Source organism: Cibotium barometz, chromosome 58 (assembly GCF_041138505.1).
Source record: "Cibotium barometz isolate CiBa-2024 chromosome 58, ASM4113850v1, whole genome shotgun sequence".
Taxonomy (NCBI): Eukaryota; Viridiplantae; Streptophyta; class Polypodiopsida; order Cyatheales; family Cibotiaceae; genus Cibotium; species Cibotium barometz.
In genome coordinates this window covers 12,245,731-12,261,469 of record NC_141103.1, presented here as the reverse complement: position 1 = coordinate 12,261,469, position 15,739 = coordinate 12,245,731, and the positions used below count along the sequence as shown (strand labels likewise).

General features: G+C 46.6%; 1 protein-coding gene across 3 annotated transcripts in view; it reads left to right on the top strand.

Annotated features, from left to right (window-relative positions):
• The window catches only part of LOC147605906 (beta-1,3-galactosyltransferase GALT1-like), a 36,966-nt gene extending 21,488 nt beyond the window's left edge, over positions 1-15,478 (top strand). For all 3 annotated transcript variants that reach the window (XM_086792312.1, XM_086792311.1, XM_086792313.1), the window contains exons 5-8: positions 13,519-13,647; positions 13,740-13,919; positions 14,695-14,802; positions 14,919-15,478. In XM_086792312.1, the coding sequence (XP_086648438.1) occupies positions 13,519-13,647; positions 13,740-13,919; positions 14,695-14,802; positions 14,919-15,125 (624 nt within the window). In that variant the 3' untranslated portion in view covers positions 15,126-15,478. The remainder of the gene's footprint in view (positions 1-13,518; positions 13,648-13,739; positions 13,920-14,694; positions 14,803-14,918) is intronic.
• Positions 15,479-15,739: the final 261 nt, after the last annotated feature.

Below are 15,739 nucleotides of genomic sequence, written 5' to 3'. Positions count from 1 at the left end.
GCAGCATGGGGCTTTCTCCCGGTCTCAGGACAGTCTTAGTTTCTTTCGGTCGGATCGCCGGCAGGGAGGGACTAATCTATCACGGATTGATCGCTTTTATGTGGGCGACTGGTTAGGGGAGCGAGGGGGCTCCGTCGGCATTCTCGCTGGCACCTCATTTTCAGATCATGCGCCAGTTATATTGACATTGGAGGAGGGGACACGGGAGCCCAGCTTGCAGTTGAGGATCCCAGAGAGGGTACTTACAGATCCCAGTCTCGCTGAGGACATTGAGAGGATCTGGCATGATAGTCAGTGCTCTGACCAGGATGCAGTGGGCCAGTGTGCCCAGGGACTCATCGATCTTAGCTCTTTTCTACACGCTGCAGCTTTGACACGACTGGGAGAGATTCGCGAGCGGGAGCAACGGCTGAGACGCAGCCTTGCTTTGCTACAGCGCCTTCAGGAGCAGCAGCCTGCATGTGAGTGGGTGGCGTCCCAGCTGAGCCAGGCACGCCAGGAGGTTAGAGAGGTAGAGGAGCAGAGACATGAGTTTTACTATCGTCGTCAGGCCTTTCAGTGGACGCAGCTTGGTGATAGAGTGACTGGAGAGTTTTTTGAGATCACTGGACCCCGTCATGCACGAGCAGGAGTCCGCCAGCTTGGTAGACCGGATGGATCGGTAGCTACTGAGCTCGGGGAGATCAGAGCCATTGCCACTGCATTTTATAGTGACCTGCTTTCAGCGGAGCCAGCCACTGAGGATCGAGATGTTTGCAGACAGACTGTGTGGGCCCATGTGCAGAGGAGGGTCATAGACCATATGCGTACAGTTCTAGGTGCGCCTCTGTCAGAGATTGAGCTTGCCGAGGCCTTGAGGGTCCTGCCGCGACATAGTTGCCCAGGGGAGGACGGACTGACGCTGGCCTTTTTTATGCGCTATTGGGACCTTTTGGGGCCAGGCCTCCGCAGGGGCTTTCAGCATGTTTTGGACACTAGGGTGATGCCGCAGAGCTTTTCAGAGGGGTTGATCTATCTTATCCCCAAGGGGGAGGGAGTATCAGATGATATTCGGCATTGGAGGCCTATTACGATCCTCAATACTGTCTACAAGGTCTTAGCAAAGGCCTTGAGTTTGAGGATCCAGCCCTTCCTGGGGGAGTTGATTCATGCTACTCAGACAGGATTTGTCAAGGAGCGCAGTATCCTTGACAACATCTTTACTTTCTGGGAGGCGACGGCCCGAGCTAGATTTCTTGGCGAGGACTTGGTCGTGATGCTTCTCGATTTTGAGAAGGCATACAATAGAGTTGATTGGGGTTTCTTAGAGGGCACTATGCTTCGCCTGGGCTTTGAGCCAGGATGGATCAGAGGGGTGGCAGCTCTGTATTCCACAGCTCGCAGCCAGGTGCTGATTGCAGGAGGACGGGGGCCGAGTTTTGAGCTGACCAGATCAGTCCGTCAGGGGTGTCCTCTCGCCCCTTTCCTTTTTCTCTTCTTTGCGGAGGCTATGAGTATGTATTTGACGGTAGAGGAGGTTGGTTTGAGAGGACTTCAGCTCCCAGTCCGAGGGGAGGACCTGCTTGATGCTGAGTTTGCAGACGACACGGGCTTATTTTTGCATGGCCAAGAGGCCAATCTTATTCGGGCTGAGCAGTCGCTCCAGGTTTTTAGTGCAGCTTCGGGAGCATTGATCAATTGGCGCAAGACAGTGGCCTTTTGGATCAGTAGTGCTCCCACTCCGGCATGGAGTCCGGACCCCGGTTTTAGATGGATTCCTCCAGGCACAACAGTGCGGTATTTGGGATGCCAGATTGGTCTAGATTTGTCACCTGAGTAGCAGATTGCCCCGCTTCTTCTGAGCATTCGGAAGAAGCTATTGTATTGGAGTACAGCTCGACTATCCTTGGCTGGGAGGGTGGTGGTGGCAAATCAGGTGCTGTTAGCGACCATGTGGTACATTACGTCTTGCTGGATTTTCTCGAGCTCTTGCATCAGCCAGGTACAGAGGCTGATCAGGAACTTTCTGTGGTCTGGGCGGGACGGTCAGCCAGCTCGGGCAAAGGTTGCATGGGCAGTTATTACACTTCCGCTGGCTCAGGGAGGTTTGGGCATTATAGATCCAGTCGATCAGAGTAGAGCCTTATTGGGGAAGCTTATTGTTCGGGGGTTGCTTCCAGGCGCTGAGCCTTGGAAAGAGCTCCTCTTGCAGCGGCTGCAGGCTCGGGCGCCCCCAGCAGGGGGTACTTGGGCACCAGAGATTCGCTAGATCTTTATAGAGATGAGGAGGACAGGCCTCAGTAGAGGATGGGAGGATAGATTTGCTTTGAGTATCCTGAGAGCTTGGGAGCTGCTGAGACCGGGGCTCTCTCAGCGACCTCCTTCTTGTGTTGAGGAGCGGGCCAGACAGCCGCTCATCTGGAGCCCAGCGGTTCGCACGGAGCAGGGTCATATGCTGGGTTCTCGGCCTCGTCTAGCCTGGGGACCTTTAGCGGCAGGCCCAGCTCGTAGTTTTGGAGACTGGTAGGCTTTCTGCAGTCTACCAGAGGAGATCCAGGTGGAGAGGCTGAGTCACTTCAGAGGGGGGTTGATTATGAGGGATGATATTCAGGAGGCACTCACAGAGGAGTGGTTCACGCCTCTCGAGCCAGTGGCCCCACGATGGATGGGAGCCTTTACACAGTTGGAGATCCTGATTGCTGTCAGAGCTTGCACTGAGGATGGCAGATGCCTCTAGTATGAGATTCAGGATGAGGGCAGACTCCAGAGAGTGGAGGTGGAGTCGCCTTTGGTTGCAGAGTGCACCTTTTAGAGGATTCGGGTAGTGGCCGCCGCTTCTCAGAAGTGGCATATTGACCCCGATCCTGCTGATGTGCTCCCGGATTGGCGCATATGGGCATATGCAGCGCGCCCCTTGGCCCGGCTACAGTGGGACCCCGGGGAGTACGAGTGGCATGATCCTTATGCATCCCTTGAGGCCACAGAGATCACCTTTTTCCAGTATACTGTTCGGCTGGGGCGGCATATTTTGACGGCGAGGAGGACGGTTTCTCCAGCGACAGCGGGGCATTGGCGACTACAGGGACTCTCACAGGAGTTCCTGGAGGATTTTTGGGCTCGGCTCTGGGCTAGTCGACAGGCCCGCAGGATCTCGACTTTTCAGTGGCTGGTCGCCCACAGGGGCTCAGCAGTTGGCACTTGGCTTGTTTACAACGGTCTTCCGGCGGCCTGCGTCCGATGCGGCCACCCCACAGTTGCATAGAAACGCGTTTCATACAGGTTCGAAACGTACGAAATGTTTCGTCCTGTATGAAACGCGTTTTTTTCATCATCCAATTTTTTTTATTTTTTTTATTTTTTTATTTTGTTATTTTTTTTAATTTTTTTTTTGTGTACAATGTAGAGACGGATTGCATTGAGAGTTCTCTCCCAGGATTGCAGTTCAGGGCCTTGTGAGAGAAACTGGAGTACATGGGCTCTTTTTCACACGAAAATGAGAAATAGACTCTCCTCAGCACAATTGGAGAGGCTTGTCTTTTGTCATTGCAATCTCTGATTGCTAGAACAAAAGGGTCATCCCATTGAGCCTCGCCAAGTGAATCCAGATAAGATTGATATCATGAAGTGCAAGGAGATTCCCGACATTCCTCAGGAGGAGAGAGACATCTATTCTATGCTCTATGAGGAGATCATGGCTCCGGCTCGCACTACACGATCTTCTCGAGAGGCTAGTACTAGTGGTGCACCTGCACCTCTAGAGGATGAGGCATTTGAGGACTCGGCTACCGGCAGTGACCTTGAGAGTGAGGCTGCAAAGGCAAAAGATGCAGATGAGGATGAGCATGAGGATGCAGATGAGGATGCACATAGTAGCTAGCAGCTGCTGCCAGTATCATTTTATTTGGACATGTTATTTAGTTTGAACTTTGGACATGCTATTTATTTTGATCTTGGATTTTGAGTCATGACTCATCACCCACGTGGTGATCCTTTTGATTTCTGCTTAGTCATCAGTGATCACCCACGTGATTTGTGATATCATCATATCTTACATGTATTTTGTTTTTATTGAAATGAATTCAATGTGGTCTCTTATAAGTTATGTCAACAGTTTTTTCTTTTCTATATTTCAAGTTAAACATATACATGTTTTTTCTATTTTGTATGAAACCTTTTTGTACCCGTTTCTTACCTTTTATGAAACGTTTCAAAACGTATGAAACCCGTTTCATACCTGCCGTTTCTGAAACGCCTGGCAACTATGGGCCACCTTATGGAGACACAGAGACATTGCCTTTGGGATTGCCCTCAGGCACAGCAGATTTGGCTGCGGATGCTGCGTATTCTGCCCCCCCTCTCTCCAGAGGGTATGTTTACGTGGGGTGCCGCTGCTTGGTCGACTTCGTCAGGGCCGGCTATGGGCTATGAGATGGAGCAGGGCAGTCAGGCCATCAGATTTATTAGGGGCCAGCCTTGCCTGGTTCCGGCACCGGATTTCTCGTCCGCCAGCTGGACACAGGAGAGGGATTTACGATGGGAGCTCCTCAGCAGCCTCACCATCTGGTTCACCTGGAGGGCCCGGTGCTTTACGGCCTTTGAGGGGAGATTGGAGCCACCAGCAGAGACTGTACGGGGGATTTGGCAGGAGTTGATCCACACCCTGCGAGGACAGTACGACCGCATCCGGGGAGACTCGAATGAGGCGATCTTACGGCGCCAGGCCTTTCACACCACTTGGCGCTGTGGCCCTTTCTACACCTTACACACGGGATCCCCCCGTTGGCACTACAGGCCACTTGTTTGGCTCTTCCCCCCCCCTATTGTATGATTTAGCCGCTCAGTTCTTTGTACTGACGGGCGTTTTTATATAACTAATGAAAGGATCTTTTCTCGAAAAAAAAAAAAAAACTGATCTGCTCCACCCAGTACTTCCTTAAGTCTACTGACATGAAACACAGGATGAACTTTCACATGAGAAGGCAAATCCAATTCATATGCAACTGAACCAATCCGTCATGTAATACGAAATGGTCCACAGTATCTAGGGGATAATTTCGGAGATCGACCTGTCCGTAAAGTCTCGGAATCTTTCGGAACTCGCAAATACACTATCGTTCCTTCAGAGAACTCTCTGGGTGAACGATGTCTATTAGAATAAAACCTGTCTTGGTCTTGAGCACTTCTAATAGATTCCTTCGTAACTTGTAACATTTCTTGCATATCTTGCAAAAAATTACGTGCTGCATTATGCGGAAGTCCTGAGAATCCTACTGTAACAGGTGATCTTGGTTGAAAACCATACATAAGCATGAAAGGACTAAACCCTGTACTCGTATGCTTAGTACTGTTATATGCAAATTCTAACATAGAAAGATAATCCTCCCATGAACTCTGTCTTTTGGATACATATGCTCGAAGCATATCCTCCAAAATCTAATTCACTCTTTCAGTCTGGCCATCAGATTGAGGATGATCAGAGGAACTCAAATTCAAAGTTGTTTCCAACTTCTCAAAAACAAGTTTCCAAAAATCACTCGTAAACTTTGAGTCCCTATCACTGACTATGTCCTGCGGTAACCCGTACAGTCTAAACAATTGCTCGATAAACTGCCGTGCTAATTGCGTAGCTGTAATAGTCTTCTGAGTCGGTAAAAATCTAGCCATTTTTGTCAAGCGATCTACCACAACCCAAATAGAATCGTGGCCTTGATGTGTTCTTGGCAATCCGGTAATAAAATCCATGGAAATACTTTCCCATTTATTACCTGGGATTTACGAAGGATGCAACAACCCAGCCTGTCTAAAGTGTTCAGCTTTATTTGCCTGACAAATTTGACACTTGAGAACATAATCTTCTACATACCCTTTCATCTTTGGCCAATAAAAAGTGTGTTTCACTAATGATAGCGTCCTGTGTATCCCAGGGTGTCCAGCAGAAGGGGCGTCGTGACACTCCTTAAGAATCTTGGACCTAATGGCCGGGATCTGTGGTACACAAATTTTGTCATTACGGAATAGCAAACCATTCCGAATCATCCACTAGCCTCCTGCAGCCTGAATAGTAGACTGCTCAGTCACCGAGTCTTGGTCAATCAATGAGCTCCCGTCTTGGATCTTCTGCCAAAATGGACCAAAATACCTATCAGTCCTGCAAAGCCCTCTCAATGACTGAAATAAGTCAGTAGAAATCTCGGTGAACGACAAAGTATTCACCTCTCTAATCCGACTAAGCGCATCTGCAATACTATTCATGGACCCTTTCCGATAACGGCGACATGCCTTTCATGAATACGTATCTGGTGATAGCCAGTACGTAAATCTTTCTTCGTGAAATATTTCGCTCCTGCTAACCGGTCAATCAGGTTATCTGATCTAGGGAGAGAGAACGGTTCTTAATGGTCATCTTGTTCAATCTCTTGTAATCTATACACATTCTCTAGGTATTGTCCTTCTTTCTCCTAAGCAACACAGGTGCACCCCAAGGTGATTTACTTGGAGGGATCTGGCCCATCCTCAAATAATCTTCCAGTTGTTTAGCCAACTCATCTTCCTCGGCTTGGCTCATCCTATAAGGTGGAATACTGACAGGATGGGCACCAGGGATCAAGTCAATACGATGACCGTTCAGGTGGTAAACCCGATGGTAGTTCCTTAGGAAATACGTCTTGAAACGAATCAAGTATCTTCTGTAATTCTTTGTTTTCAAACACACTTAATTCATTCACATCTAAGGAAGGGATGAGAAAAGAAGAAAGTGGAATCAATACACAATGGAAAGCGGTATACAAAGAAGAATTCATTATATTTCCAAAATCAATTGTATTTACAAGAGGTCCCTGAGAGGGATGGATACAATCACCTAAAATACTATCTTTGGTGTCCCTATGCTGAAAAGAAAAAATATGACTAGACCAATCTATCTGGATGTCAAGAGTCTTAAACCACTCAATCCCTAATAACAAGTCTACATTTTCCAGATGCATAATATAGCATTCCAGAGTATCTTTGTAGTCCTGAATCTGGATTGGAAGCATCTCCATCTTGCGATCCCAAACTTGCCTTCCCGCAGGTAGACGTACCTCATAGGTATGGTCGCTGAGTGTCGTATCAAGACTCAATTTCTGCACAAGTTTGTAGTTAACAAAGTTATGCGAACTGCCAGGGTCTAACAGAATGTGAATTTTATGGCCATTCACTTCTCCATAAACTCGGAGAAGATCATGCATGCCAATACCTTAGAATTGAACAGACAATCAGAACAAGTACCAGGACGAGAAAGTACAGTAATTGACGTACCTGTCAAAGATAACTGGTTAGCTGCCTTTGGCTTGGGTCCTACGTTTGACTTGGTACCCTTTTGCTTCGGGCACTCATTACGCATGTGTCCTTTTTCTTCGCAGATAAAACAACGTCCTTCCTTCTTGAGCTTTAAAGCCCTAAGGAGTCGTTTCTTCTTCGCTGGTGTCGAATTTGAATTCTTCGAAGGTTGGTCCGAAGACTTTCCTTCTGTTGTGTTAGCCATAGGTGCGGAGAATTTTCTTTTATGCTTGTTCCCCTGCTCGGTAATGGGGTTCGACTTGGAAGAGACCATCGTATCATCATAGATACGAACTGAATGAATGGCCTCGTCCAATGTTTTACATTTGTTATTTCAACCTGTAATCGATACGAGTCGGGTAAACCAGCTACGAAAAACCTCAACAGAGTAGTGGGATCCATCTTTGTAGCTTTCATCTGCAAGTCACGAAACTTCTGGAGGTAGACCTCATAAGTGAGGTGCTGCGAGGTCATGGTCAAAGCTGAAAATCGGGCAACAACATCGTAATCATCCTCTTTCTTGAGGAATTCTTTCTTGAAAACGTCTTCGAATTGTGCCCAAGTCGTTGGCTTAGGGTTGAGTTCCTTCCACCAAAGCAAAGCTTTACCGGACAGGAAACCTGCTGCTAATTGGATCTTCTTTCCATCATCATATGGATGAAACTGAAAGTGAACTTGCCACTTGTGTAGCCACGTGTCCACGATCTCCTTGGTTCGTTGCTTGAGGAGGGTACGTGGAAAGAAAATTCGATCTTTGCACAATAAAAGTGCAAGCGAACTTGAGAGCTTGAGAGCTTGAAAACTTGAGAACTTGAGAGATGTGTGGCAAGAAGCCCACTTGAGGGGGTTTATAAAGGTTTCCCAAAAAAACTAAAAGTCCCCAAAAGCTATGCTTGGCTTTTCTTTGCTTTTGTGTTTTTTTTTCCTTGAATATATATATATATATATATGGATATATATATTCTATTTTCTAAAAAAAAACACTTTGAAATCTTGGAGGAGGGGTCTTTTAAAACTTAATTTTAAAAAAAAAAAAACTAAAAAAAAACGAAAGCTTTCTAAAAAAAACGTGGCTTTCCTTGTATTTTTTTTCTCCTCCTGGATTAACGCTGTCGGCCGGTTGTAGGCGATTGAAGCTGCCGGCGCATGCTTTCTTCCCGGCGGATGCTGTCGTCAGCAGCTGATGGGCTGCCGGCGCCCGTGTGTAGCCTGCGCATCATGGCAGCGTGCCTGGCTGGCTACGCAGGCCTGGCCGCTTGGTGTAGGCTTGGGCTGGCCTGGGCGCTGCCCGCCTGGCATAGGCACTGCCTAGGCTAGCTGCGCAGAGCTAGCCATGCAGGCCTGGCCGCTTGCAGCATCTATCTACACCCGGCCAACCGCACGCGTCCAACACTAACCGGCCAACGTGCCCACTCGCCAACTCAATACACGATCGAGTACTTCTCTCGCTCTCTCTCTCGTTCAAGGAAAAAAACAACGAAAAGCAAACATGCGTTTTTTTCTGTTTCTCTCCATGCAGTTCATGCGTATGACTGCACACACAAACATGCCTCTTCTTTGCAAAGCAATCAACCCTTCTAAACCTACCATCTCCCCCATCAACATGGGTGTCTTTGATGAAGAAAAAACACATACTATTCTGAAATCTGCAGTATGCACAGAAAAAACAGCAAGCTTTTCAACACATACCTTTCTTCGACCTCTTCTTCTCTACCTACCGACTTGCTCGTTCACGAGGTATGCTCTGATACCACTGTCAAATCCCCACGAATCCCCTCGTGATCGATCTTGGTTCGAGACTCCAATCCTGCAAACAAACGAACAAACAAACAACAAAGGGGGTGCAGGCCTGACTCACCTCCCAACCATGACAGCCGTGGGCGAGCCCACAGTCTTGGTTGTCCCCACCGAGCCACGAGCTGAGCTAACTAGGTTGACGTACCGACCAATCTCCTCCTCGTGACGTCCCATACCGCCACGAAGCTGCCCTCGCGGGCCTCGAGACTGCTGCCGGCCTCGGCTGCACAAAGCAGGTGCACGTCTGCACTAGATCCAGGCTCCAAGACCATAGAGCTCTCACAAACTCGCGAGACTCTCTATCATACAATAACTAACCTTGGCCACCCTTTTATAGGCTCTTGGCCGGTCATCGGGTGTCCACACTTGGCCGCCCGCCCATCCATACTTGGGTGCCCGCCCGTTAGTATTTCCCTAACTCAGCTCATCAATCAGCCTGCCTAGTTCCAAGCTTCCCCAAGCCTCGAAACTAGTCTTGCATGCGTATAGCACACGGTAGATACACACTGTGCACATGACACATTGGCAGGTGTAACAAGCCAATCCCACAAATCCATGCCACGCAAGGCTGATTTCACCTTCACCTTCCACAAGGTATAGTTGGAACCATCCAACTTTGTAGACTCAGAACATATGAAGTGTAGTCGGGGCAGCTATCACAAAAGCTTGGGCTCAATCTCGGAAGAAGTGTCCATCATAGGTACCAAGGTTGCCACCAAAGCCCAAACCACCACAATACCCCCTCTGCAAAAGGGAATGTCCACCGGAGAGGAAAACGCAGCCAAAGAGGGGCTGCTGTCCTGAAAAAACAGGCAGCCTAGTTCCAAACTCCAAGTAGAAGAAAACGCTGATGAGAAATTTTCTTCAAGCTGTAAGCGATGAAGCCAAAGTGAAGAGAAAGCAATCAGCAGCAGCTGCCCAGAAAACGCAGCAACCAGAGGGCTGCAAATATGAGAAAAACGCAGAGGTGAAGGGGCTGTAGATAGGGCTGAATTTGGGGCAGCAAAGGGAATCGCTGAACCGGGAGCGATGATACCATGAAAGAGTGCACAGAGCGGAAGCAAATAAGCACTAGAGTGTGCTGAGTAGAGAGTGCAAGAGAGAGAGAGAGAGAGATATGGAGCAACTATATTGAATATACTGAAGTGATACAGTCCCAAGCAAGAGACAAAAGTAGTCTCATAAGTGAGGGAGAAAAAGATAGACTAGGCAAGATACAAAAGTGAGAGGCCAGCCCACCTATTTATAGGTGGGGAGAGTTGGCCGACTGGACATGCTATAACTGACCGACTGGGCATAATAAAGCTGGCTGATTGGGAAAATGCATCCACGCTAGGAAAAATCCCAGAAAAATATGTAAATAAGGGGTGGCCCGCCCACAATCAAGGCCATGCAAAAGGGACCAAAAGGACACCAAACATGGGCGGAAACTGGGGATGAATGTGCTAACAATGGCAACACATGGACAGAGCATTAGCTCCAGGCCGGTTCTGTGCTGAGGTGTTCTTAGGGCTGGTCAACCATTTAAACCAGGTCGACTTGCTTCAGAAGCTGGTCCAAATGTGAAGTCATAAAAAAAGGTTAAGTTATGTGTCGAGGTTTGGACTAAGAACCTGGCTGAAGGCGAACCTTCCCCGAGTGCCATACCTGCTGTTTGGCTAACTTCAGTGACTATACCTGTTGCACAGCTGCTGCTGCTGTGGACACCCAGTTTCTGCTTAGGGTTCCCAAGAAGAGCTGCCGGGTACCCAGGCTGCTAGACAGAACATATTAGGCAACCTGACTTCAAGGAAGATGTCTACTTAGGTGACTTTGCTGCTGGACAGAACACTCTGCGCTGGGCGTCTTCCCTTTTGCTGCACCATGGTTCTTGGTAGTTTCCCTCTTCCAAAAAGCTAGAGGAAGTTATTCCATTTTGAACTCCCTTCAAGGATAGAGAGCAACGATTCATTGAAGATCCTCCATGAAGGAAGACAGGCTGTCTCTTATTTTATGATGGGGACAATAGTGGTCCAGTAGGGCAGGAAACCTTCACACAAGGCCCCATTAATGAGTAGATGCAAGAATGGGGGCTAGGATGCTATGCCTATGTGCGAAGTGCTTGGCTTGAAGATCCTTGTGATCCTTAGCCCAACCATCATGCAGCTTTAATAGGGCCCTAGTGACATTGGTAGTGTTGAAGAGGATGGTAGGGCAGGGCATGTGTGGTTTGTGGTGTGGGCTGATTTGGCACATCATAGATATGCCAGGCCTAAGCCTCCCATATAAGTGGGTCTGTGATGGGCGTGGGTGGTTTTGCGCCATGCCTTTGAGTTCTCCTCACTCAAAAAGAGCTAGTAGAACTTCACGTTTTGGCTAAGAATGCATACTTTTTCCTATGGGTAAGGCGGTGGGAGGCTCTCTGCATTTCTTGTGTAGAGATCCGCCCACATGCCTGCACACAAAGAGAGAGAGATTGAGAGATTGATTAGGCAAGGATGCCCACTTAGCCCTCTCTTGTTTGCAATTGTTTCACATCCAATCTTATCTCAATTGGATAAGCTAGTGGAGGACGGTGAAGTTGTAGGGCTTACTCTACAAGCGGAGAGAAGATGGTCGACCAGGCATTGACAGATGATTCTTTCATTTCTTAAGGCTCAAAGAGATAACGTCAAGAAGACTGGCTGTTTGGGATACTTTTGGCCTTGCTTTAGGGTTATACATTAATATGCAGAAATTTGCGTTGATAAGCCATACCGAGAGCGATTTGCGTGGTTTGGGATGGAATGGGCGACAAAGGGGATGCATCACATGTCACTTGGGTTATCCGATTGCAGTTGATTTTGATTTGCAGGCTTTGTTGGCATGGATTTCTGCAAGGATAAATGAAGTTTGTGTATTGGAAATCTCAGGATTGGCCTATGCATGTTCGGCTCAAAGTGGCACAATCCATTATGATTAGCATGATATCTTTTTTTCTTGTCTTTATTGCTATGGACGGGCAAACCTTTGCATCAGATACAACCACCAATTAGATTTACGCTATGGAAAAGAGCAAGAAATAAGCCAGGGCAGACATGGATTTCTTGGGAACATGTTACTACTCCGAAGCGGAGCGGAGGGGCAGCGCTATTAGATGTCAGATTACATATGGTCACTAGGAGATAGCCTTAATTGCCAGATATGTGTGTATCTTAAGAGCCATGGGTGGTAATAGCTAAGGCCCTCATAGAGGGGGTCGCACTTGTGCATGGTAATACCAGGATTGATGGTACATGGTGGGATGTAGTGAATGGTTCCCAACAGGTTCGAGTGGTGGCTTCACCTCTCCTTTCTCATTCAACGATCTCATGGAAGGAGGTGTTGGCACACACTAAATGGAAACTTTCAGATCAGCGGTTGCAGTTGAATTCTATGACAGGTGAGATGTTGGCTACTTTACGACTTTTGGAGTGGCCTGACAAACTTGTTGATGAGCAGCCAAAATTCAATAGAATGGCTTAATTGGGACTAGTAAAAATTATGGATGCTTTGTTGCTACGTAGAGGTTGCTTATTGTCTTTTCGTAAAATCCGTCAATATTTTCGGATTCCACGTGGATATGTATAGTTATGGAGAAGGTGAGGGCAAGACTTACACTGTTTGGAGATATACCTCAGTTGGAGGATCAGCAACCTTGGTTAGATTGGGCATTTAGAAAGCCTCAGGACATTGTCCAACGTACAACAAATCAAGTGTACCATATGATGGTGGAAGAGAAGCGTTGGATCACTAAGAAGGCTAATAGGGTATGGAACATTAGGAAAAGTAGTGCCTGATGGAAGGAAGTAATCTTACAGGGCTGATGGTCTAAGATTCCATATCAAGGAAGGTGTTCCTATGGCGCATGCTAGTTGGAGGCCTACCATTGGGTGACTAGTTGCGAAAGCGGCAGATTGCTTCTGGTAATTGTGTGTTTTGTACATGGTTGGAAACATACCCGCATCTTTTCATTTCATGTCTGGTGGCAAAGAAGGTGTGGGATTCCCTTTCTCGCGTATGAAATCCGTTGACATATAGGCCCGTAAAGGTTAAAGACTGGATTTTTTGCAAGATTCCGAATGGGCCGGATAACCCAGAACATTCATTTTTTCAGATGGATAGGTTTGTGGAATATTTGGTTAACTAGGAATGCCTTCATATTTGATGCAAAAGTTTGTATAATAGATTACATAGATTGTATAAAAGGGCTACTATTGTGGCAAGTCTCTTCATTTGGTGGAGAATGACATGGCTATATATTGGATGAGGGTACTCCGAGCTACACCTGTGGTTCGGAGTAATTAGTGAGGGAAAGCTAGTACATCACATGGCGGCCATGTGGCCATTTGTAAAGTCTTCTATTACGAGAGAGAGAGAGAGAGAGAGAGAGAGAGAGAGAGAGAGAGACCCATTTTTGTTTGGCAGCATTCCAACAAACAAGTGAACAAAGAGCTTTGGAAGGAAGCCTTGATGTATGATGACATACAGTTGATGCCGTTTGTGGATTATTACAGCTTAATTTCGCTCAAAACAATCGCAATATGCCTTTTTGGGGTGAGTTCTTACTCTGCAAATCAAACTTCCATTTTTTGAACTTGTGGTGGTATTGAGGTGGCTTAATTTGTGCCCTATGGTTGTGATTACAGACAGAGTTTGTGCAACCCAAGTATATCATGAAGACAGATGATGACACATTCGTAAGAGTTGATGAAGTGCTATTAGGTCTAAATAAAACAGAAAAGAGTGAAGGCCTTCTCTTTGGCTCAATCGAGTTTACTAGTCATCCCCACCGTGACCCTAATGACAAGTGGTTTGTAAGCACTGAGGTAAGGCACATCAATTTGGTCAAGTCTTGCACATTCTCTGTATCAAGTCATCACTGTTATCATAAAGAAGGAAGCTTGTTGGCATCAAAGAGATTTAAATTGAATGCTAGTTTTTGTCATGTCTGAGTCTACTGCGCTTGTCTTGCTTGTTCATGCATAGAGAATGTGAATGAAGGTGGCTGTGTTTTGACATGTTAGAAAAACTTATTGCTTCTTGGAAACCCAAGATACTTCCTGGGTTTGCCTCCTTTTCTGTCTTGGGAAATGAAGTTTGCGGCCATGGCCTGTGGGTAGTTTTCACATGCGCAAAAAACTTCTACTCTTGGTGTTTGTACAAAGAGTATGGAGTACATACGTCTATCTCATACATTGCCTTCCTTTTCTTGAGCCCCAATCTGTGGGACTGAGCAAGCGTGTTAGGGAGAGCTAGGCAGGAGCAGTAACAGAAGCAGTAGCAGAAAAGGCAGGTTTGAGTGGCTGAGTGTCAAGCAAGCTGACCACTTATTTTCTGGTTCATCAGTAGATGGACCTGTGGACAAGCAGGCATTCACCTTTGCTTTCTAGTAAAGTGTCACTTCTCAGCAATGCTTCTGTTTCGTAGAAGGATCCCATTGCAGCAGTTCAGGCATTCACCTTTCTAACTTCTGTTTCTGAGATGTTATCATGCTATTCAAATCTTCATAAGTGTAGGCAAGTTTATATCTTTGCACTTAATTAGCCTGCATCAGAACATGTTTTTAAGAAACTTTTGAAATGGGGAGACTGGTGATTGCAGGAATGGCCCTACCCTTCTTATCCACCATGGGCTCACGGTCCGGGATATATCATTTCGCTAGACATTGCTAAATATGTTGTGCAGGCTCATCATGCCATGACCTTGAAGGTATCTTTTATTGTTTCTAGGGTCTGCAAGCTCGTAGCTTTTGTTAATTTTCCATATTTGTGGCTTGCAAGTAATGTGGAGAGTTCCAACCCCTTTTGTGCTTTGCCGTTTTCCAGCTTTTCAAGCTTGAAGATGTGTCCATGGGCATATGGATTGAAGAATACAAGCAGCAGGGGCATGGTGTGCAGTACAAGGATGACCAAAGATTCAATAACGTGGGTTGCAGTGATGGCTATGTTATTGCACATTATCAAAAGCAGAAGCATATGGCCTGTTTATGGGAGAAACTCAAAGCAGGTTTAGGACCTGTTTGCTGCAATTGATTTGCGACAAATTTTTTCACAATTTGCAACCATCTCCATAAAAGCTAACACCAAGCTCCCAAACGCTTGTATCCCAACATGTTAATCAGGAAAAAAGTATCATATTGACAAGCATGCTTGTCATATCAAGAAGCATGCCTTGTGGTGGGGTAGTACTACATTAACAGCCTCGATTTAAGGATTCCATAAGAGGATCAATGAAAAGCATGGAGGATTGTTATTATTATATACTGAGACAGAGTAAATATACATCTATGAGGCATTGTACATAATACATGAGTTATTGTATATGACCTTAAGAGTCCCACTCAAGTTAGTGAATACAGAGATGGTAAATGGTGGTTGTTCATTGATGAGTTATTGTGTATGACATGAAGAGCCCCCATCAAGCTAATAGAAGGGTTTGTAGAGAGTGTTGTATAGAAATCTCTAGAGTGCATGCAAAGAAAGCAGTTTCTTTTGAAAGGCAAAAAGCAACATGCTTACTAGGTATTGCTGGCATGGAATCCAGTCCAAAATATGCCCATGAATAGGCTAATCATAGCCTGCCAATAGTTCTACCAAGAGAGGCCTTTAAGAGGCACTAGTGTGAATGATTTTTGGTCTGCCATTCC